At 35.1% G+C, this 24,106-nt stretch overlaps 1 protein-coding gene across 1 annotated transcript in view; it reads left to right on the top strand.

Moving 5' to 3' along the window:
- Positions 1–278: 278 nt before the first annotated feature.
- The window catches only part of LOC117108796 (probable serine/threonine-protein kinase roco5), a 49,038-nt gene continuing 25,210 nt past the window's right edge, over positions 279–24,106 (top strand). The window contains exons 1-7 of the mRNA XM_033250942.1: positions 279–354; positions 1,010–1,128; positions 4,401–4,503; positions 7,543–7,708; positions 13,774–13,880; positions 14,129–14,214; positions 14,352–14,406. Coding sequence (XP_033106833.1) covers positions 279–354; positions 1,010–1,128; positions 4,401–4,503; positions 7,543–7,708; positions 13,774–13,880; positions 14,129–14,214; positions 14,352–14,406 — 712 coding nt within the window. The remainder of the gene's footprint in view (positions 355–1,009; positions 1,129–4,400; positions 4,504–7,542; positions 7,709–13,773; positions 13,881–14,128; positions 14,215–14,351; positions 14,407–24,106) is intronic.

Below are 24,106 nucleotides of genomic sequence, written 5' to 3'. Positions count from 1 at the left end.
TGTTGCCTTCTCTAATTCCCAAGTCCAATCCAATGCCAACCATGGTTCAGTAATCGACACCCTAGACTTTAGTACTTCCCCTTTAGTTTTTGATAGGGTAAGAGAATTAAAGCAATTCCTACAAAAGTGGGAATCGGTTTTCTCTCGATATGATACGGACATAGGTTGTGCCACCGCTGTTAAACACAAAATCCCACTTACTGACCAACCCCCTTTCGCCAGCCTTACAGGCGTATACCCCATCCAATTTGCAGGAAGTTAGGGACCATTTAAAGGAGATGATAGATTATGGTGCCATTAGGGAATCTAACAGCCCTTATGCATCTCCGATAGAGTTAATTAGAAAGAAAGATGGTAGTTTAAGGTTTTGCGTAGACTACCGTAAACCCAATAATCTGACGGTTAAGGATAGCTATTCTTTGCCGAGAATTGAGGATACGCTCGACGTCCTTCACGGAGCAGTGTGGTTTTCTTCGTTAGATTTGAAATCAGGATAGTGGCAAATCGAAGTCAACGAAAATGACAAGGCTAAAACCGCATTTACTACCCATCTTGGCTTCTACGAATGCAACCGTATGCCGTTTGGGTTAACAAATGCGCCTGCTACTTTCCAGCGTTTGATGGAACGTTGTCTTGGAGAGCTAAATTTTAAATCCTGCCTTATTTATTTAAATGATGTAATTGTATTCTCTAAGACTGTTGACGAGCACTTAGTTAGGTTAAATTCTGTTTTCCAAAAGTTGCATGAATATGGTCTCAAATTGAAACCATCCAAATGTAACTTATTTACTTAAAGCCCCATTAGTTAGCATTAGGACAAGTGAGGCCATGGAATTAGTATCCATGGATTACCTTTCACTAAAAGAATCAAAGGCTGGGTATAATAGCATCCTTGTAATCACTGATCATTTCACTAGATACGTACAGGCCATACCTACTAAAAATCAAACCGCCCGCACTACAGCTTGTGTCCTATTTGACAACTATTTCGTTCATTATGGTTTTCCAGCACGGTTACATTCTGATCAGGGTAGAAACTTTGAGTCTGAAGTGATATCCGAATTGTGTAAGTTATGTGGAATTACCAAGTCACATACGACCCCCTATCACCCTCAGGGTAACCCAAGTGTGAGCGTTTTAATCGCACTTTGTTAGACATGTTAGGTACTTTGACTGATGATGGTAAGGCCTATTGTAGCCCCCTTAGTACAAGCGTATAATGCCACTACCAACAGTTCTACAGGATTCTCTCCATATTTCTTATGTTTGGTCGTCATCATCCTAGACTCCCTATTGATATTATTTTGAGTCTGAATAAGCAAAATAAAGGTTCATCTACCACAGTAACTAAGTACGCAAGCGATATGCAAAACCGCTTAGAAGATGCGTATAAGCGAGCGGCGGCGCAAGCGATCAAATTGACCAGCGCGAACAAAGAGGCGTATGACAGAAAAGCGCGCGATTCTGCTCTCCAAATTAATGATAGAGTTTTTGTTAGGTCATTAGGTTTTAAGGGTGCCCATAAACTTTTTGATAGGTGGGGTAGAACAACATATAAAGTAGTTAAGCGTGTAAGTCCTGATATCCCTGTATATGTTGTACAACCAGATGTTATGAAAGGCCCTGAGCGAACTCTTCACAGAAATCACCTGTTACCAATTCCGTCTCTTCCCCTTGATGATAATCAGCCACCCCAACCACATGTTACCTGAGTACATGACTCAAACGAACCGAGTACCAGTGGGCTCAGCGGTCGGCCAAAACCAGCTCCTCGACCGGTTTCCCCGCCCCGCACCCCGATCCCTGCACCTCGTCGCCACCCAGTCCCTGCCCCACGACAACCTTCCCCAGCCCCTCCTGGGCCAGTTCCTGATTCTTCTACTTCAAACCCGAGTAATATTCCTCCCGTACCACGCCCTAGAAGAATGACCAAACCCCCTGTAAGATTGTCATATGCTATGTCGGAAAGTAGTTCTTGTAATGATGCTAATTTGTTGTTTAAACTCTTAGAAGATGCGTCTACAGAAGCAGAACGGAATGCATCTTTTAGACGAATGATTCTGCAAACGTTTGCTTAAATTGCTATTGTTTTGATGTTTCTAAAGGATTTGTAGAATTTTTATCTATTTTTGTTACACATTGTAATTTTGTTTGACTTTATATTTATATTGCTCTTGTTTAAGTAATTTGTGTTAATTGACTGTTTCAATCAACGAATGTTGTTTGTAGTTTATAGGTTTTCTGTTACCGTATATGATGTTTTTTTACTTGATGATATTTTCCTTTAAGTTTGTTGTTCCCCATTTTGAATTGTTTTTATGCTTTGTTTTAACGGCAAATTTGAGGACTGAATTAGCCCTCCTATTTCCCTTAAGTGTAATGTCGGGACGACCTTCGCTAAAGCAGGGGAGGATGTAGGAGGGTGTATTTTTGTATATTTTTTTAGTTAATCTTAAGTACCTTTAAATTTATTCTATATTATTTATTTATATTAATCCACTATCCCGTATCCAAAGAGGCTATACAATGCAATACTGTCTTACCATGTAGGTTAATGACCCATTGAGCATTCCATTTCCTATAGTCAAATAGATTCCACCAGCTAACCCTCTCCCGAGAGTTGGGTGGTATGCTGTCGACATACCTGAGGAAGTGTAGGAAACATCTTGTCAACATCAAATGATGTATTACCGGACACAGGAAATCGGGAATGGACAGTGACTTTGGGTGTTGCCTGAGGCTGAAGGACCAATGATAATTGAACACTCGAATGAGTAGGGTGGAGCCAGATCCCCTACATATACCCAGAATATCCAAGGAAACAAGAGAGAACAGGAAAGAAGGAGAAAGACACAGCAGAGAAGAAGGAACACTGAGAGATCCCGATCGGAACTCCAGCACACAGAAGTATAGTCCTATAGTTGCATAGACTTGGATAAATGTGAATTTTCTTCAGAAAGCTGTTGACTGGGAACCTTCCTGGATTAAAAAGGAAGAAGAATTACTACACTTTTGGTTTCTTTTTTTTCTTGACTTGAATCAGAAGAACAGTTTGATTTGCTGTAACAAATACCGGTACCAAGTGCAACCAGACGATTGCAAGTGGAAGCGATTTTGGACATCTTCCTGAACTGAACTTTGTTATATCATTGGAACTCTCTGTTTTGCCGTATATTCTAAACTCTATTTTTGTTGGACTTCTTGCATTTATTATTATTTTACTTTTTACAAGCGTACGCTGCATTGCCGACGGTCTCACTTGAGTAGTTTGTTAGGTTAGGTTAGGTTAGGTCCCTATTTGTAAATCCCCATTGCCCAATAAATCATTATTAAGTATATAATTAGAAAAGGTTCCTCTTGTTTTATTTGTGGCCATATATGTAAACATCTACCGACTGAGCCTGCGCGTAACTGGAACCCGAGCCCCCACGATGAATTAAGTGACGGGATTCGCTTACTTCAAATAGTGGTTACCCGCTACATAAATGATGCTCATGCCAGGCGAGTGTGCCTGAGATTTTTAATTAGCCTTAGCCATTGCTATGCTCAATGAAACAACCAAAAATGTTTTGGCAGGGTCTACACTGCCATCATCAGTGACTGCACACAGGCTGTCTCATTTATGAGAGAATAGGCACACGAAGATGTGAGTCGAACCATATCGAAAGATAGAACGTTCATGAATAGATATTAAGACAAGAATTAATAAGAAGAACTAAATAAAAATGACAAAGTTAAATTAACATGAGTTGTTGATGTGTAATGCCTCCTTCATTTTCAGTTGGTATTTGATTAGGGTCAATTATTTGGAAAACATTCCTCATTAAAACATTAACTACATTTGATGGAACTATTTAAGTGCTTATATTGGAGTTCTTGTCCATGTGCCAAGTGCTCTCGCATGCGTGTTTTTCCTTAAGTCGGTGGCTAATGTAGTGATATCTTCGTGAAAACTAGTCCAACTATTGTTAATTTTGTAGGTCCGATCAATGAGTGTCTAAACTAAACCAATTTTATAACGAAGTGAACACAAACTGAAGAAATTTAAAAGTAACCCAGTATTTCTGCTCCGAGGCACCCTGTACCTTGGGACCTTGGTATTGTTGAAGCCATAACAAGATTTACTTTTATAGGTTTAAGTGATGACCCCACTTAGACCCCATTAATTTGATCAAAAATTTAATAATTGAATAAAAAATGAGTTTGGGAGGTGCCAAAAATTAATAATTTCTTTAATTCGGATTTGCTTATCTTGAGGTTATTATCATTGTTATCAAGTATAGGATCATCTATAGGAACAATGAAAAGGTTGTGATGTATTTAATTTTTATTTATGTATTTGTATTATATATTATTAATATTGAATTGGTTCATGTTTTATGATGTGATGTTTTTGACAGGAAGGCCTATCTCCAGTGGATTATTATAAACGGAATTATTGTATCGGGTATGATGATACAAAGAGGAAAGAACAGAAAGAAGAACTCTTAAAACTCTTACTCAGTGAGTAATTTTTACTAAGTTTATATTTAATTATAATTATTTGTTAAAATCTGTTTAATATGGATTTCGTGTATTTTAGCTTGTAGTTAGCTTGCTTCACATGGTTACATTAAGGTAATACAGTAGTCAATTCAAATATCAAATCATACAGGCAAAACTCCCAAAACCCAGTCGCGAGTGTGGCTGCCCCGCAAAATATAAAAAGCAAGAAAATCATGCTCAAGTAGTCAATCAAAAGTCACCTCATGTCACGTTATTTTGCGAGATATCGCTCCTCATTCATCGCCCTACCCCACTTCACCTCGCTATTAGAACACCTGACCCCATTTCAAGAATCTTAAATAATCCACTGCCTAAATCATAGAAACTGTTTCCAAAATTTTGGCTACTTATCATGTCCACGAGAATATTATATTATTCCAATTTAAATACAGTATATCAGATAGGAAAAACGTCCTAAGTCAGGTTATATATTTCCAGTGAAATAACAATAAAGTACAGAGATAGCTAATGACAACCCTTAAGGATAAAAGCAGTTTTAATAAGTCTAAGACAGTCTTGGATTAATGTATACTAGTGTTGATGAAGGAAAATCTCTTTCTTTATTATTTTTTTTAACAGGGAGCAGTCACAGGGTGTATTATATCTGCTGCCTGCCTCAATATAATATTAAACTAAATATGGGGTCATTCCAGCTCAAATCAACCAGCATGCCCATGTGATCCCCCTTGGATTTTCCTGAAAAATTCTAAAATTAGCTTGATATGTCAAAAGACAGAATTTCAGCTTAAATTTCCAAGCGGTTTTTAAGTTATGACATTTTAAAATGTAAGTACTACGCCCCCTTTTTTCATGCTGGAAAAAATGGCTCCTCTAACTTTGTACGGTTTTTACAAAGCTATATCTTCAGAAATAACGAAGATAAAAAGTTGAAAATTGCTAAATATATTGAAAAATAACGAAGATAAAAAGTTGAAAATTGCTAAATATATTGAAATTTGGCCCCTCTTTCAAAAAATACCATTCGGAATTGGGTGGCATATTTCATTTCATTAGAATGTTATATTCTTCCTTAACAACCCCCCCCCCCCCCCCCCCCCTCAAAATTCCCCGAAGCATTGTGCGAAAATAGATTTTCGCTTTTTTGGAGGGTCGTATCTTATCATTCTTTAAAGTAAAGAAGTCAAAATTAAATATGTTATGAATATGTTCATAACATTACATTATTATATGAAAGATTGCTAGGTAATTCGAGCAGTAATGAAGGTATGATGGGGTCCCGAACATGGTTGCAGGACCATTGACCCTAAAAATACCCCCTACTTTGACCGACCGGATGACCCTGTGGACACTTAATATTGATTATGAAATTTATACAGTACATAGATACACATATCAACGTAAGTAGAAAGTTTAAACTTTGTTTCTTAACTACTTCAGTGGGAACTGATTTTTTTTTAAATAGACAGATTTCAGTGTATTATATATATCAGGTCAAAGTTCAAATCACAAATAAGTCAGTATTTGTGAATTGAACTTTGACCTGATATCCAGAATACATTAAAATCTGTCTAATTTTTAAAAATCATTTCACAGGTATTTTTTTTAATTTATTAAAGGAAAATCCAAAAGGGGTCACATGGGAACTTTTAAATTTCTGGCTGATTTGAGCCAGAATGACCCTATAAGTATAAGATTATCAGCACTGGTTGCTACTTGCTATTTAATAGATAAACGCCCGTATTCTTAAAACAGACTTTAGTCGAACTTGGAACTAGAAATTCATTTAGTCCTAGTTGCAACTTTAACTTCAATTTGTATTCACAAACAACGTAGTCGAAGTTTCAACTACAACAAAATCAAGTCCTGGTTTTAGTTCAGCTGAAGACGGCTGGCAAGCAACGACTATCAAACTAGAAAATGGAAATGGCTAATTTTAATAGCAAACGAAATTGTAGAGATCCGGTAACGCGGATGAATATTAAACTGCCGTCTGTGGTTTAAAAACGTATTTCCTCATAATTCTTAATAGACCATTATTCGCTAATTTAATTGTCTATAATAACATCTATATTAGCTGTTAACATATTACGATAGAGAATTTGAACAGTCGGTGAAAATTTGCTTCCTTGGGACAACTATTATAGTTGAGCCCGAGCTTGGGCGGCGCCATTTTTTTTTATTTTTACGGTGAATGGCGCCATTTTGTTGTTTTTACGGTGAAGCTACGTGACTGCAACGCGAGGGGATTTCGTCCAAATCTGGAACTATCGCAGGTGCCAGCAAAACAGGTTAATTTACCTTTTGGAAGCTGAATTTAATGTCTCTTTTATTGAATATACCGAAGATACATCAGACCTACTTATACAATCGTTTTGATCCTATGTACTTTATCGTGGTTACAAAAACCACGTTTTTAGTGGGGTAAAAATTTCAAGTCGGCGATTTAGCCTGACCCTAGGCTGACTAAAAAAATGGGCGTGCGAAGGTATCATTTTAGTCAAAGTTCGCATCATTTAGTCGTAGTGCTAGTCAAAGAATACGAAATGACGTAACTTTAAAGTTTTAGCTCAAACTACTATTAAAGTTAGCTTTAAGAATTCTGGGGTTAGAATGCCTATGTCTCTTATACCTATGTCGCGCGACTCACAGATTGATGAGAGTTGCTCCCAATTGTCAGTTGTCTAATGTTAGTTTGGATATCAGTTGATTTAGTCCAGTTGTAATGGCGACATAAGCTTAGCCTAAGTCTTTAAATGGTTTAAAAAGAGGCATTACAACACTCATAAATTGATGACATACTCTTTTCTTCCAATTGTTTTTCCCTGGACCAAAACTATGTACATATTGAAGTGGCAAACTCTCCAGCAAAGGACACTGTAAAACCTAGTCATTTGTACTCATTTTACTGATCATAAGTGTCGTAATAATTGAAAAAAATGAATACCTGGAGACCTGCAATAAAGACAGAGCATTATTAACGGGTTTATGCTTCGCCTGAGAAAATTATTTATAAATTAACATTGTTTATTTTTTTAGCGGGAATTGTCCCATTAGAAATATTGTCCCGTGGCACTGAAGCACTGAAAGCGTTTAATGAAGCTCTTGCAGAGGGAGAAGCAGAAGTTGATCAAGGAAGAACAATATTCATAGGCCTCGAAAGAGTAGGGAAAACGTCTACCATCAAGTCATTTCTAAATATTACGTAAGTTACCTTTTAAATTTGTAAAAAAAATGCTTATATTTCATTAATAACAAAACACATTAATTTCTTTCGTCATTTTCGCAAATTGAGCGTCGGTCAGTCATTAGAATTACATAGACTCAACTGCCTTCATTTGACACTCTATAAGTATTCCGCTCTGCATGGCAATAATAATAATAATAATAAATACAATATTACTGATGGGGGTTTATTCTCTTTTAAATATGTAACACTTTTCTATTGTTATATTTTAAACATTCACCTTTAAATATAGTAAGCCTTTTATAATTTAAAATACTTTTTATGTGTTTTTGTCAATGTATTTTTATGGAATTTTTATGTACTTTTTTTCTTGATAAATTTTTAATGTGGTTTTTTTCGAATTGCACTTTATTTTGCGAACTTTGTAGTTTCTTCGATTTTATTGAAGACAATAAAATCTACCTTGTATCATGTATCTTGTTTTTTTTTCTAATTAGCCATAACCGATATAATAGGTTTTGTTGAGTGATTATAACCAGGATATATCTTATTAAATATGTTAAAAACTTTTACATTGTAGGTTTTTATGTGTATATGGTACCGATTCTTGTGTCTGAATGCGTGCATTGTTAAATACACCTGTAACATGCAGGTGGCGTTTTGATGACAGCAGTTATACCGATCACCGTCTGTTTTGTTCTTCAGCTGTCTTATGAGGATGTACCAATATTAGTCTTATCCATTCCTTAATATGTTTTCTATTTACATTTTCATCTTCCCTTTGCAGGATTGATTGTTTACAAAAATTCTTCCTCTGATCACATGGTCAAACTATCAACAGCCTCTCCTTCTTTGCCATTATAGCTCTCCATAAGTGCATGCACAACTATGCTTCTAGTGTAACTTTTGTAACTTCGACTAAATCACGACGGAAATGCTAATGCGGAAATGCGATCTAAAATTAGATCTTTCGATTTTTTAGATCGCTCGATTTGAATGGGAAAAGTAAATATCGATTGGATACGTGAGTGTGAACGTATACGGATGATGTCGACATATGGTACCAAAACATCAATATGGAAGAATTCAACAAAACGAAAGAAGTGTACTTGCGCTTGAAATTATTTTCTTGCTATATTGAAATTAGAGCTGATACATTTAATTAACTGTAGTACAAAGGCCTAGGATAGATTGTTACCTGCATTAATTAGTTACACTGCAGAGAGTAATATAACACTAGCCTACATACAGTCGCTTCCCACTGCAATATCACTGCTGAACAATCATGATACTGTATTAAACAACATTCATGAACTAAATATAATCTTACCTACATCAAGTCCAAGGCTGGTTAAAAACACATGCATTATGAATTGTTGGTTGAGAAACCCACTCTCAACACAAGAGACTGAGCAGCAGACCTAGGTAGGACTGAGAGGAGTTAGGTCGAGGCCTGGTCTTAGGCTCTACTAGCACTACTATTACTACTACTACTAGGCATAGGCTATTTAGACTAGGCTAGGCCTTTCTAGCTGGCCTTGTGCATGAATCATAATGATTGTACTCTCCCTTCAAAGTCACCTTGTAAATATGGTCAGACTCGACTACTTTCGATGATAGGTGCAGTATAATTGCATTCATCGTAAACAACACTTTCTTCCATATAAAATAATACTGTACTACAATCTAGCCTACACCTACACCAGGTTTTGCCTACACCTTCTATGAAAATGTATTTTGCTGTTTTAGTGCTGCACGTGAAAAATGTTTTTCAGTTCTCTACTGCGCCGTTTGTAACAAATTCTAACAATTTACATTTGTTCCCTGCGAAAACTGACCTATTCATATGTTTATTGATTTGTACACTAAAAACACAATTTGGTTTTTCTTGATCAGGCGCGAATCCAGGATTTTCCCTGACCTTCGCACACTAATCGAGTGGGGGGATCTAGAAATTCGAAATAGAGGGTGCCCAGAGAGGGACTTTCAGAGACAGACACGCTCATCCCCACCATAGTTGGGGCTGAGGTAAGAAAAAATAAGATTACCGGTACGTCACCTCTAGATGGCCGGAAACGGCGCATTCATGATTTGAATATAATTTTCATTTTCTTTCCATTCTTCAAAAATAATTTTAAAATATTTACGGGGGCCCGGGCTGATTGGGTTCCTCTGAATCTTCTACTGTATGGGGGAATCCTCTAACGCTCAGGTGAGGTTTTTAAAACAAATATTTCTTATTACGGAATTTCTATAACAAGATAAACGAACAGATTCTTGAGATAGAGAGAGTGGGGAGAGAAAGTAGGAAAGAGAGGACTTGATGGTTGTTAATAAAATATTATTCGGACACGCCTTTTATCAACTATAAACAACATATAAAGAGCTGTATCAAGAACTTTGAGGGCACAAAGGATATCAATTGCTGGACATTGCTACAGAAGTAAAAATAAAGTTATTTCAGTGGTTATGTTTTGGGAATCAACCCATGGGGATTGGAAGCAAGAACTGCACTGACTACATGCATCGAGCAATTAGGAAAAGGATCTAAACACAGTGGCAGTACATTCCACAACTTAAGATAAAGAGAGAGAGAGACACGGAAGATATTGCTGCAGTGGTGTATGGGGGAAGGGGTTGGGGATGCTCAGGGTGCCTGAGGGTCCTTCTTCAGAGGTCAAATGTTAAAAAATAACCGACATAAATTTTAAGTATTAAAGTGCCATTCCCGTCTTCCAAAAGTCCCCAATTCCTAACATTTTCTCACCTCAGCCTTAACCATGATGGGGCTCAGGTGGATATAGAAAGTTTCCTAGTTTTTAATGTATTAAGGTACGGTACGGTTTTCTGGCATCTAAAGTCTCAAATTTCTACAATTGTCTTAGCTCAGTCTCAATCATGATGGACTGAGGTGGGTGGATTAGAAGTTTTCATATATTTTAAGTGTGGGGCTCAGGTAGAAATCGTAAATTTTGTACTGTTGAAGTACTATTTTTGGGCATCTCTACCAGTCTCAATTTCCAAAACTATTCTCATAACATGGTGGGGCTCAGTTGGATATGGTACTTTTTAAAATTGTAAGAATTTAAGTACCTATTTAATTAATTCGGGGTTTTTTTAACTCAATTCCTCAAAAATAAAAAGAATTACAATGTAATTTAAGTTCCATTTTCGGCCATCCAGAGGTAAAAAATACTGACGTCGTGTGTATTCTCATTTTATCAGCACCCCTTTCCTTAAATCCTGGATTTTTGTTGAAAACAATAACTGAATATATTTTCATTCGTTTTGTTCATGTGAATGTCTGATAGGTTATTACTTTAAAACAATAGCAAAAACACAAAGTGTCAATATCAACATAGACACATGTACGACTGAGTTGAGCGACGTAGTGGTTACGTAACAACTGTCATACACTGTATCATGCGCTATAGAAATGGAAGGCCATAATGTATTTTGAGGATGTACCTCTCTGTAGGGCCTACAGTACAATCAGTGTAAAAGTCTAAGATATAGGCTAGTGTGGATTTTAACAATGTCTTAATGGTAATGTTGAAAATAAGTGTCAAGGAAAGTTAGTATGATTGTAAAAAAAATGTCAACTTTCTGTTTTTATTTCTCACCCTGACCTTTGCAGTGTGAACTGAGCGAAGGTCTGGATCCGCGCCTGTTGATTTAAAAATAATACGTCCAATACAGTAGTTTAAAATAAGCAAATATAAAAAAGAAATATGTTTTTCAAGAAAGTTTATGATTAGGCACATAAACTAATTTCATTTTCATAGGCTACAATATATTGCTATAGGGGATGTGCTCGAAATGTTTGAACAAATAAATTTAATGTATATTCAATGTATAGTATTGTAAAGTCAACGTACTAACGGTCTTCAAAAACAGTAGGAAAGGTATCACGGCCGTTATTTGAGGAAGAAATTTTTTCTCATTCAAAGTTTTAAATGTAAGTTAACAACTTACATAAATATACAAATTAGGCGATTCAAGTATGTAATTGCATTTTACATTTTTCAGCTATTCAATAATTGCCACTTAACAGATGTATATTTAACTCTTTTGTCGTTTTATGCACTGAAATTCTCTATTTCTACTAGATAGTAATATCGTTAAAAGTAATTGTAGCAAATTGTGTATGTACAATAGGCTTAAGCCTATTTTAATCATTATTTTACAATGTAAAAATTATTGTAGGGCTCTATTAAAAATACCTATTTTTTATTGCACAAATTCACGTGTATACAGTGTACTGTACATTTTCATGATGAAATATAATAAACTCACAATTTAGCGCTGTTAGCTGACCAGTCGGATTCGCCGTCGTTTCCATTTTACCAAAATGCATAACGTTTTCATGAGTACGCTAAACCAATCAAACTGACTTCCTGAACAGAACGTAAGAAAAGTTGACAGTGTAGTTACGCATGCGCACTTCAAAGTAGGTCAAGCTAATTATGCAAATTATGACGTGTAACGTTTCCGTTGTGACTTTGAAAAGTCCCTGTTCTTGTCTCGACGGATTGGTTTCAATTCGGCTAATGCTGAGATGGCAGTTGCAATCTTTATTTTGATTTAACTACATATGTTGCACCACCCTCAATGACTGTTCCGTCAAACTTCAACTGTGGGTGATACATTCAAGTTTCACTTCATATACTAAAATTTAATATCTTTTTTTTACTCCATCTTTGTAATTTTGTGCTTGGCTGCATTAATCTTCATTTTCATATTTCGTGCAGTTTGCTGTAGCATTCTTATGTTGCTCCTGTCATTAGGTTATTACCATTAGCAAATCGCAGGGTGGCGTTGGTCGATTGGCTAGAACGCTGTCCAGCAGTGGGGCAGTGGCTTAAACCCCATCGAATAGGTCAAGCCCCCCCCCCCCCATCGAACAGAGCTCGTCGAGAAGTCGGACCAAAACAAAATTGGCCTAATGAAAGGAAATGCGTGTCTATTGAGTTGACTTTGAGGTTATAGTAACAATTATATTTTATCAACTTTACATTTAAATGTATTTGAAGTTTGATAATACAATTTCCGGCCATCCAGAGGTTCTTATTTATAAAAAAATTCTCATTACAGACCAGCTCAGTGAGAACCTCGGATGGCCATGCGAGCCAAAATTATCTTTATCTCACTCAGCCCCTTGTCGGACAGCTCAGCAACTCTGTCCAGGCCTGTCCGATGGATGGGGGATTTTTCTGATCCCCGCTTGTCAGAACTGTCACTGCATTATGTGCGTTATGATTTTCTCTACCTACTAACCTTGTTAGGACCATGTTAAGTTTAAGGAATAGCTTTAGTTTAAGGATTAGACAAATTATTTTTTTAACTGTATAAATCAGAACACGTTTACGTAATTAGGCCGACCAGCCCTCCTTAAACTAACGTTAGAATACCGCACTTTCGGCGGTAAAGAACAATTAAAACCTCATAAAAAAAAGGCAACTAATCCGTTTACCTATAATTGAATCCAATGACAACAGTGTTAAACACTCAGTACTTTTCCTTGATAATGTGTTAATCCAATTAATATAGTGAGATAACGTAACGTTAGTTTATCGAGGGCGGGTTGAGCTACTGGTGTTTTACATTGAATACGACTCTCGGCGCTATGAATTCACTGGAAGTAGTGCGGTATAAATCCTTACTAGAGATTATAGATAATATGTCTTGGTCTTTTAAGACTTGTCATGATGTTTGAGGAATGTGACAGATTTGTTTGTGGGTAAAACACAGCCTGGTCAAATTTTAATCGTGTGTACTGAGCTAATATTCATGGGACTGCACTTAACTGCCAGAGATCTATAAGATATTTTATTGTCAGATTACTCTTCTGTAGCGTTTTAATTATTAGGCCTATTCTTCCCTATGAAGTTTCTTCGATGAAACAATCAAAATATTTTAATAATAATAATAATAATAATAATAATAATAATAATAATAATAATAATAATAATAATAATAATAATAATAATAATAATAATAATAATAACAAATAATACTAATAATAAGTTTACCCTTTGAGTTTTTTTTTATAAATATGTCTTTAAATATTATTTTGCTTTAAGTTTCAATCCACATGAGGAAATTACTGATGCAATTGCAGACATAACAACAGTATGCTCTGAGGATTTGCATGATGAGTTTAACTGGAGGAAAACAACACATGATGATCGTAAGAAATTTAAAATTTTGACAGTTAAAATTTTAATTATAATATAACAGTATTTGTAATTTTGTTTATATAACACATTTGTAATTTTCCTTTTTTTCATCGCTCTCACATTTGATTAATTAGAGTATGCTTTTATTAGCCCTTACTTTAGTAATTTGTTTTAAAATGGATTATGTTACAAAACAAAACCCTCAATAGTTCCCACAAATTATATTCATTTTAACAGCTAAGTTTTGTTCTTTTATTAGAAGGAGTTACTGACATCTATGAGGCGGAAGTGTCAGAATCAATAGCCAAAACATTGTTAGAAAAAGAGAAAATAATACCAGAGGAAGTAAGAATAATTCCTTACCAATTTATTTTATTTGAATATAAAAATATTTAAAAACAAAAACAACAACAACAATAATAATAATAATAATAATAATAATAATAATAATAATAATAATTTTATGTCACAATTGTTTTAAGAGCTTGTTATCATCAAGTATTAACGCAGAAGGACAGAAAACCACAGATGATCAGGGTAAGTTTTTTTTGCTTGCGTTGTTTTCATTGAAATTTAACTAATTTTTATACACAACACTGTAAAAAAATAAATAAATTTTCATTAAACGGTTTTAATAATAATTATTATAAGAACTTGATTATACAAATCTACGATTATAGAAGTATATGCACTTAATTTATATATATATATACAATAATATATACTATATATATATATATACGCTTGACATATATATATATATACTGTCTCTTATACACATCTAGATGTGTATAAGAGACAGCTATTAATACCGATTGTTGTTCAATTGATTCTGTCATTACCACCACCAATAAAACCACTACCTCCAGCCCCATCCCCACCAGCTTCAAAGGGGAGACAGTTCTTAAGATTCTACCATAAAACTATCATCCAACATAGGGTTTCACAAAATGTTAAGGTTAAATTAAACTAAGTACATAAAGCTCTGGCATGTGATCTTAGCATGGTCTTACTTCAATAATTATTTTAGAAAATTATTTATTGAAACTGACATTAAAGCAAATTTGTGGTTTACAAAAATGTAAATACTACAATGATTTAGATATCGTTCATGCACTCGTTGCAACTACATGTCACACATTTGTAACCAGTGAGCGGGCTGTATGCAATTTATTCCTGTTAGCAAATTTTGTGTTCGAAAACTAGTCTTGTTGACTTTTGTGAACATTTCAAGCAACCTTTTCAATATTGTGTTCTTGGCTTATCAAGGTCGCCAAAGTACTCCAGTATTTCTACCATTAGTACAATAGTTTAGACAAACATATTTTCATCTTAAGCATTGTTATCAAAACAAAAAAACACATTTTTGCTCGGTGTGATTGATAAGTCAGGACCTGTCTCTTATACACATAACAGATAAGTTCTACAATAGTATAAGCTAGAGTGAAAATACCAACAATAATATATAATGAATAGGCCTAACAGAATAATAATAATAATAAAACCAGAATAAATAGTAATAAAATTATAATTAAAAGTAACCGAAAACTAAGAGAATATTTAGCGGCAGAAGGAAAATTCATTGATGAATCCCAAGTCTTTATTGAGGCCGTGAGTGTGTGTTTTGAGTTTTAAAATTTATTTCAGTTCTTATAAATCATCAAATATTACTAACAGAAAAGTTTTGTTAATGATAAAGGATTAAGTATAGTTTCTTAATCAAGAAATTTTAATGAAACCTGAAATTAAAAAGATTGTTTTTATTTTCGCATTAACAGCGAAGTTAATGAATTACATAAAAAAATCTTACGCTAATGACAATGATAATGAGCATATATTGACAGACATTAAAGTAGATCTTGAAGTAATGCACAAAGCACTCTTAATTCCCAAATATAATAAAGCACCCCGAGTTGATAGCATAACAAATGAACTTCTTAAAAATGGAGGTAATGTAATATAAAAACAACCCTCATGATTTTATTCAACAAATTAATCTAAATCGAAAAGTCCCCAAGTGAATGCAATTTAGGTATCATTGTTCCTATTTTTTTTAAAGGAGACAAGAGGGATTTGAATAACTATCGGGGTATTTCATTACCTTCTTGCGTTTCAAAAAATTTTAACAGGATTATTTCCATGCATATCTCTAATTTTGTTGAACAAGAAGATTTGCTTTCGGAAGTTCAGGGAGCCTTCGGACCTCAGCACAGATAAGATCATATTTTTACCCTAGAAAGCATAATAACTTGCAGACGTAAGAAGGGAAAAATACATATCCAGCCTTTCTGGACTTCCAGAAAGCATTTGATAGTGTGTGGCGTGTGTAATGATATGTTATAGACAGTAATTATACAGTACATAGGCTTTTCTGACGTTCTTTTATGTTCCTTTATTGGTATCTTGTTATCATCTGCCTTAAGGCTCATGTGTCCTTACTCTATGTATCATACAATAGAGGGCTCACTCATAATCTTAAGTACCTTCATTACATCTCCCTTTTTTATTTTATTTATTTATTTATTTTATTTTATTTTTAATGAATCTGTTTATCTAATATTTCTTTGTAGCACTTTAAAAAAAATCCTCAACAGGTAATACATTCTCTTTCAAAATATAAAGTATTATATCAAACATTTCTTTTTAGCACATATTTCCCTTTCCTTAATACACAATCCTCAATACATTCTCTTTCATTTGATACAATTCTACAACAAACTAATAATAACTACATTCTGTTAATGGATGTTCATTAACCTTTGTGCTCAGAAGTAGACTATCCTAGCACAGTGATTATACAGGGATTATTCTGCCATTTTTATATAATCACAGATCAAGTTTTGTAACAGGTTTTCTGTTACGTTTCGGGTGGCGAAGCCGGTTTTGTCTTGTGCTATTTGCTTCTATTCGCCAGTCTTGAGTATTTTGACATCCTTCCTGTTCAATCAAATCTCTACGATTCCTCCTGTATCGCTTTCAACTATATACGATATTGGCGTATTGTGTTTTTCAACAACTAGCGCTGGCTTCCATTGTGTATCTCTATTTTCAGTGCTTTGAGAGGTTTTGCTCCACGATCGTAATAGGTTTTCTGTTTATTTTGTTTGTTTTGTAGCGTTTTGACAATATATTTGTTAGTTTTCGGTTTTAGAAGTTTCTTTGACGTTGGCAACTGCGTTTTTGTTCTACGGCTCATTAGCAATTGAACTGGGGACGGTAGTCCATCTCGCGGCGTAATTTGGGGACACTAAAGTATGTTCAAATTCATATTTGCGGTGATGAAAATTGCGGTCCATTGTCTGACACTACCTTACTTGGGATTCCATGTCTCGCAAATTGTTGCTTACACAATTTGATGACTGAATTGGATTTCGTACTTGTCAACTGATTTATTTCCTCAAAAATCTATCCCGACTTTTTGCCATGGACGTGTTGGTATATCATGTCCTATCATCGGTTCTTTTGTGTTTCGATTTCTGTGTGTTAGACAAATCTCACACCTGCTCACTGTATCCGCTATTTGTGCATTCATACCAAGCCTGAACATATATCTCGCGCAAGTCTCTTGGTTTTTTCAATACCTTGATGACTTACATAAAAGCTTTGCAATCATCTGTTTTCTCAGGTTTGCTGGTATTATCACTCTGTCATTTTAAACAATAGCTCATCTTCCAATAATATTTCCTGTCTGTAATCCCAGTATGGTTTTAACTCAGTATATATGATCGCTTTGTTACTTGGCCATCCTTCTCCGATAACTTCCTTTAGTTTTTGTCCAAAGAGCTATCATTTGTCGTTTCTTGTTTAATTTCTACTAGCTTTTCTTTTGACATTGATAGATTTTTTTCCATGTATATCGGTATTTTCTTTTTCTACATCTGGTAGATGATTTCTACTCAATGCATCTGCTATATACAGTTCTTTACCTTTCTTGTAAATCAATTCGGGACAGGTTACAGGTTAATTTAATGAAGATAAGTGTGTTAAACAGGGGTGTGTTTTGTCTCAAATATTATTTTGTATCTTTATTAATGAATTTGTGATAGTTTTTCGTAATAATAATGTAGGTATTAGGATGAACAGTTCATGGATGGGAGGCCTCTTTTGGGCCGACGATGTTGTCTTGATGGCAAAATGATAAAAATGTTGGATATCATCGGAAAACGTATAAACCGAGAGAAGAAATGGAAAATAGGTGAAAAAATCATGAGGTAAAAAACAGAGGTAAACACTTACAATTTGGGCGTTATAGTTTCTTCGAATCAAAGGAACATGGTCATTACCAACACGTTATCCGAAAGGGAAATCGTCTAATTTCATATATTAAAGGTATAATAGGAAATCCTGATAATTTCAATAGGGTCTACTATGGAAATATATAATGGAAAACAATAGCTCTTTTATCAATAAATTATGCGTGTGGAAATTGGCATAATAACTCTAAAAATAATAATTATGACCTAGAGAAATTACAACTGCAAACGTCCAGATTCCTACTTAAAGCTCGTTGGTGTACACCTCAGGAAGCACTTTATGGTGATTTTGGTTGGACCCCAATATCTCAAACACATGAAGTGAATAAAATAAAATTTCTTAACCGAATCGTAAAAATGAATGTAAACCGGTGGCCTAATATTTTACTCCACTGCATGTTTCAACTCAACTGTGATTTTAATATGTTGAAATATCCTTTTTAAATTTATGTAAGGATACATTAGATAAGTTTCATGATTTGAACTTGTTCGAACAAATGTTTGATTTTAATAATTTTACTTTTAATAACTTTTCAACTAGAACTATTAGCACCTTTATTGCAGATTTTTAAAAACAAGATTGGATAAACAAAATACAACAAAAGACATCACTAAAAGTTTTAAAATTAAAATCCAGCCCAAGCCTTGAAAAATATCTTCTACATAAAACAATTTTCTTAGGGACAAGTTTAAAATTTAAATTAAGATCAAATACTCTACCCCTAGATGGCATCACCTGTAAGTAGTCAAAAGAGATATCCGGTCATTGTACCGTGTGCGAAAATGGTGAGATCGAAGATGTCAGACACTTTTTATTTATTTAATTCGAGGTTATTAGGGAATATGGGAAACCACTGATCTTAGCGATGAGGTTTTTGCCGCATTTTGACAAATACTGCAAACATTATTTAAAACTTGCATGGGAGGAACGTTCATGTTTAAAACTGCTTTGATTTTACATTGTTGCTTTAAGTTACTTTTCTTTGTTCTTCGGTATTTAATGGGCTAATTGTTAAGCCTTTTGTTTTTGTTTAATTCTAATTTTGTTTTCATTGATACTTTTGTTACGTTTTGGGAAAAATATGAGAAACCACTGATCTTAGCGATGAGGTGTTTACCGTATTTGACAAGTACTGCAAAAAGTATTTAAAACTTGCATGGGAGGAACGTTCATGTTTGAAACTACTTTGATAATATTACATTGTTGCTTTAAGTTACTTTTCTCTGTTCTTCGATATTTTATAGGCTAATTGTTAAGCCTTTTGTTTTTGTTTAATTCTAATTTTGTTTTCATTGATACTTTTGTTAAGTTTTGGGTAAATGTTTTCTTTAACACAAGCAATTTATTTATTTTTATTTATTTATTTTTTCTTTTTATTTATTTATTTTTTTTTAACTTATTTATTTTTAGTTTTGTTCTGCTGTATTTAATAGGCCTAAGTGTTAATCCTTTTGTTTTTGTTTAATCCATTGTTTAGGTTTCGTAGATACTTTTGTTAAGCCTTGTCTAAACTGATTATATTTCTTTAATAAGAGCAATTTCTTCATTTCTTCTACTTCCTAGTTTAAGATTGACTGCACCACTTAATTGTGTATTCCACTGTTATAAAAGTGAAATGTTGAATAAATTATTATTATTATTATTATTATTATTATTAAGGTATCTGATAAGTAATAATTCTATTGATATTTTAGCACTAAATGAAACAATATTAAATAATGTAAATAATAATGAATTCATTAATATAGATGGCTATGACATTTATAGAAACGACAGAAATAGGGAAGGGGAGGAGTTGCAATTTATGTAAATAAGTTTGGGTGTTTTACCTGTAAACTAAGAAGTGATATTATGAAGAAAGAGCTTGAACTACTAGTCATTGAAAAACAAAATACTAAGCCAATATTATTAATAGCTTGGTACACCTTTATCGTCCATTAAACTCCGAAATTAAACTTTGTGATATATTTGAAGAACTTTTAAAAGAAATTGAAGGATCTGATAAAGAATTAATAATAATATACTACTTAAAAAAATGGAATATTCTTCATAAAAACATTCAATCAATATTTTATAGGTCTATCATTTCACCTCATTTTGACTAATTACTTGTTAATTAGTGGGATTTCATCGTGTTCAAATATATCAACATTTTCCAAATTATTAGTGCTGTGATACTGACTAAAAAACTCGTTTTTGAAAAATTGTACAGTATTTCTAAGTGTGGTGGAAGGTAACTGTCTATCGGTGTTGTTCTCAACCAAAATAGTGCTAAGAATGGGTCTGAGCCACTGTCTTTTGACTTCTGTAGTGTGCTTTTCACTGTTTGTATGGTTCTTTCAATGGACCCATTACTTCTTGGGTAGTGTGGGCTGGATGTTAAATGTTCAATCCCCCACTCATTCACAAATTGTCGGAACTCGGTACTGCTTAAATGTGGACCGTTGTCGCTTACAATCTTGTTTGGAATACCATGCTCACTGAATATAGATTTGGTCATCTTGATGAATGCCATGCTGGTGCATCGTTTTCCAATCTTTTTTACAAAGGGAAATTTGGAGTAATAATCAGCGACAGCAAGGTATTCTTCTCCATGAAAATAAAACAAGTCTGCTGTGACGACTTGCCAAGGTCCTTCAAGTATTTTGTGCTGCATTAATGGTTCTAGTTGCTGTGATGTTATGTGTGATTGACACACAGTGCAGCTTTTGACCACATACTCTATATCATAGTTGATTCCGGGCTAAAACACAGATGATTTTGCTCGTAGTTGTGTTTTTTGACTATACCTTGGTGGTTGATGTGGAGTTTTTACAGGATGTCTGGTCTTAGTTTCTCTGGTACTAGTATTCTGTTTCCTTGTAGTATAAGGTCATCTTCGGTTGCTAATGTGTCTCTGCTTGGCCAAAACATTCTGATGCATTTTGGTAATTCCTTTGGTTCATCTGGCCATCCGTTTACGATGGTGTCCGTAAGGGGTTTAAGAGTTACACTTTCTTTGGTCTCTTTTTGCATCTCTGCTAGCTTTTCAGCTGTAAATTGTATGATGTGGATAGTTCTATCAAATTCTATCTCAGAGCCATATAATGAGTTGAGTCTTGACGTTGTGTTAGCTAGTGTCATGTCTTTCCCTAGTCTGTAAGTTATTTGCACATCATATGGTTGTAGCTGGATCATCATTCTTTGGAGTTTTAGCGGAGTGTTTGCTAGGCTTTCATGTTGGATGTTTTCCAGTGGTTTATGGTCAGGTTCCACGGTGAATTTTGTTCCATACACATATGTGTGGAATCTTGTACAGCCAAACACAACTGGCAATAACTTACGCTCAATGTTTGCATAACTCTTTTCTGTTTCAGTTATGGCTTTGCTGGCAAAGGCAATTGGTTTTCTATTCTGGATTCGAGCTGCGTCTAAACCCTTCATTGAGGCATCTACTTGGATAACTATAGGCTTATTTGGTTGAAAATAGGTCAGATTACAGCTTTTTGTTATGAGTGCCTTAACCTTTTCAAACGCTGTGATGCTGTCCATTGCATTTCCGAGTCTTTTCTGGTTAGAGCTCTGAGTGTGTCTGTGTGTTCTGCCAATTTCGGTATAAATGGGGACATGTATTGCACAATCCCTAGAAACTGCTGTAGTTGGGCTTGGTAGTGAGTGAATGTCTTGTACTTTTTGTGGATCTGGATGTATACCATCTGCATCGTAGAGACATCCAAAAAAATTCATGCATTTTGTTTTGATGTCACATTTTTCAATGTTGAAGACAAGACCGTATCTTCTTGCAAACTTCATGAGGTTGTGTAAGTTTTGATCGTGTTCTCTGTCGTTACGTCAATAAAAAAAAAACCACGTAATCGGCGATTCCGGTTGCTCCAGGGCACTGCTCAAGGATCATGTCCATCTTTTCTTGGAATATGTCCTGTGACACCTTGAGTCCAAATGGTAGGCGATAAAACCTTCCAAATGGAGAGTTGAATGTAGTGTCTTGCATCGAGTTTGCTAAAGATTTTAGCTCCGCTTAGCTATGGGTAAGCTCCTCCAGCGTTGGTGATTTGTGGTACGTTCTTTTCATTGCTCTATTGAAGTATTTTGGGTCAAGACAAATTATCAGCTTCCCATTGCTCTTGCGGCTGTAGGTTATTGATGAGACCCAGTCGGTTGGTTAGGTGACTTTAGTTATTATTCCATCATTTAGCATATTGGTCAGCTCTGCTTCCAGCTCATTCTTGAGGTCAATTGGGAATTTTTTGAGGGTGGATTACAGGCTGTGCATCTTCGATTAGGACGATGTTGAATTCTCCTGGAAATCTCCCAATACCTTCAAATCTGTCAGGGTATTGATTCTGTAGATCGTTTCTGTCTTTGATTGGTACATCACCATTTTCATTTGTATCGACTGCATAGTTGATAGTTACAAGTTTCAAATCTCAGGCATCAGGGAGTCCTAGGATAGCTGGTCCTTCAAAACTGCATACATAGAAATTTAACCATGACCACTGCATGCCACTGAATTTAGCTTGTATCTGGACTGTGCCATGTTGTGGGATTATTGTTCCATGGTATGCTGTCAGTTTTGACCTTGCTCACCTTGGTTTTCACCGGCTTGGAGAGCCAATTTGTGTTAAGGCTTTTCTGTACCATCTGTTTATATATGCGCAGGGGCAGTAGGTTACCCTGGGCACCTGTGTCAACTTTTACGGAAAGGGTGTGTATTCCATTTCTCTGTGGTATTTGAATGTGTAAGTCAGCATACAGTTCATCACAATTGTCTATCCCAACTAAACTGAATGACAACTCTTCAAACTGCTCCATAACATTATAATCTGTATCCAATGTAATGGCATTCATTCGTCCTCTATTGTTATATGAGCTTCTGTTTCTAGACCTACTCCTGGAATACGATCCTTTTGGTCTTTCACGAATCTTAGATCTGTGCCTTCGGCTTCTACACATGCTCTGCCAGTGTCCTCTTTTCCCACATTTTTTAAATGTTATGCCATAGGCTGGACACTATTTAGGAGCATGGCTGTTACCACAATTACTACACCTTGCTTGCTGTCTTACTGAGTGAACACCTGCTTCTCTCATGTGGTCGGGTAGATCAATGGCGTTTAACTCTTTTGCATAAGACTTCGTAATTTCTGTTGCTCTGCACAACTGCAAGGCTTTCTCTAAGCTTAAATCATCCTCTCTGAGAAGGCGTTCACGGAGTTGGTTGTCTGGGATACCACATATGATTTTATCTCCTATCAATGAGTCAGTTAATTTACCAAACTTACATAATTTTGAATTGTTTCTGAGTTCTGTGGCATATTGGTCAATTGTTTCTGAAGGAAGTTGGGATCTAGTTAAACAATTATGCCTTTCGAACACTGACAGTAACAGCACAACAATACTGGCGATAGACAAAAAGATGAACAAAAATACTGTTTATGAATGCAAAGAGACCAGAAAACTATAAACAACTGAAACAACAGCACCTAGCTGAGTTGTTTGCGAAGGCCAAAGATACATACGATGGCTGCCAACTACACTTGATAAAATAACAAACCTTTGCTTTCTATCACTATTTGCGACTCCAACCGGCAATTTAGTAGAAAGAGCTTTTTACCGACAGTATATAGGGTTAAATAATGCATGTAATGTCTCTGTCGGCAACTGCAAAACATGCAACTCGCTATTGGAAATTTGATGACGTCATACTTTACAATAGCCAATCGGAGAAATAGACCAGCAAGATAACTATTGCGGTATATTTGTCAGCACCGGCATATTAAACACTGCCATATGTCAGCGAGAGGTCGCAGGTTCGAATCCCGTCGGAGGCATTTTATTGCACAAGGAATTTATTCGTTGAAAACGCTACAGGGTAGCCTACGATGTTCCATCATTTCCTTATTTAAACACTGTATATGTAAACACTGTATATGTACCTTTGACGATTTATATTATATTTATTCAACAGTGTTAACGGCTAACTTCC

This window comes from Anneissia japonica, unplaced genomic scaffold, assembly GCF_011630105.1.
Source record: "Anneissia japonica isolate Jap-2015-1 unplaced genomic scaffold, ASM1163010v1 scaffold6314_len194445_cov122, whole genome shotgun sequence".
Lineage (NCBI taxonomy): Eukaryota > Metazoa > Echinodermata > Crinoidea > Comatulida > Comatulidae > Anneissia > Anneissia japonica.
This window is presented reverse-complemented; position numbering and strand designations above follow the sequence as displayed.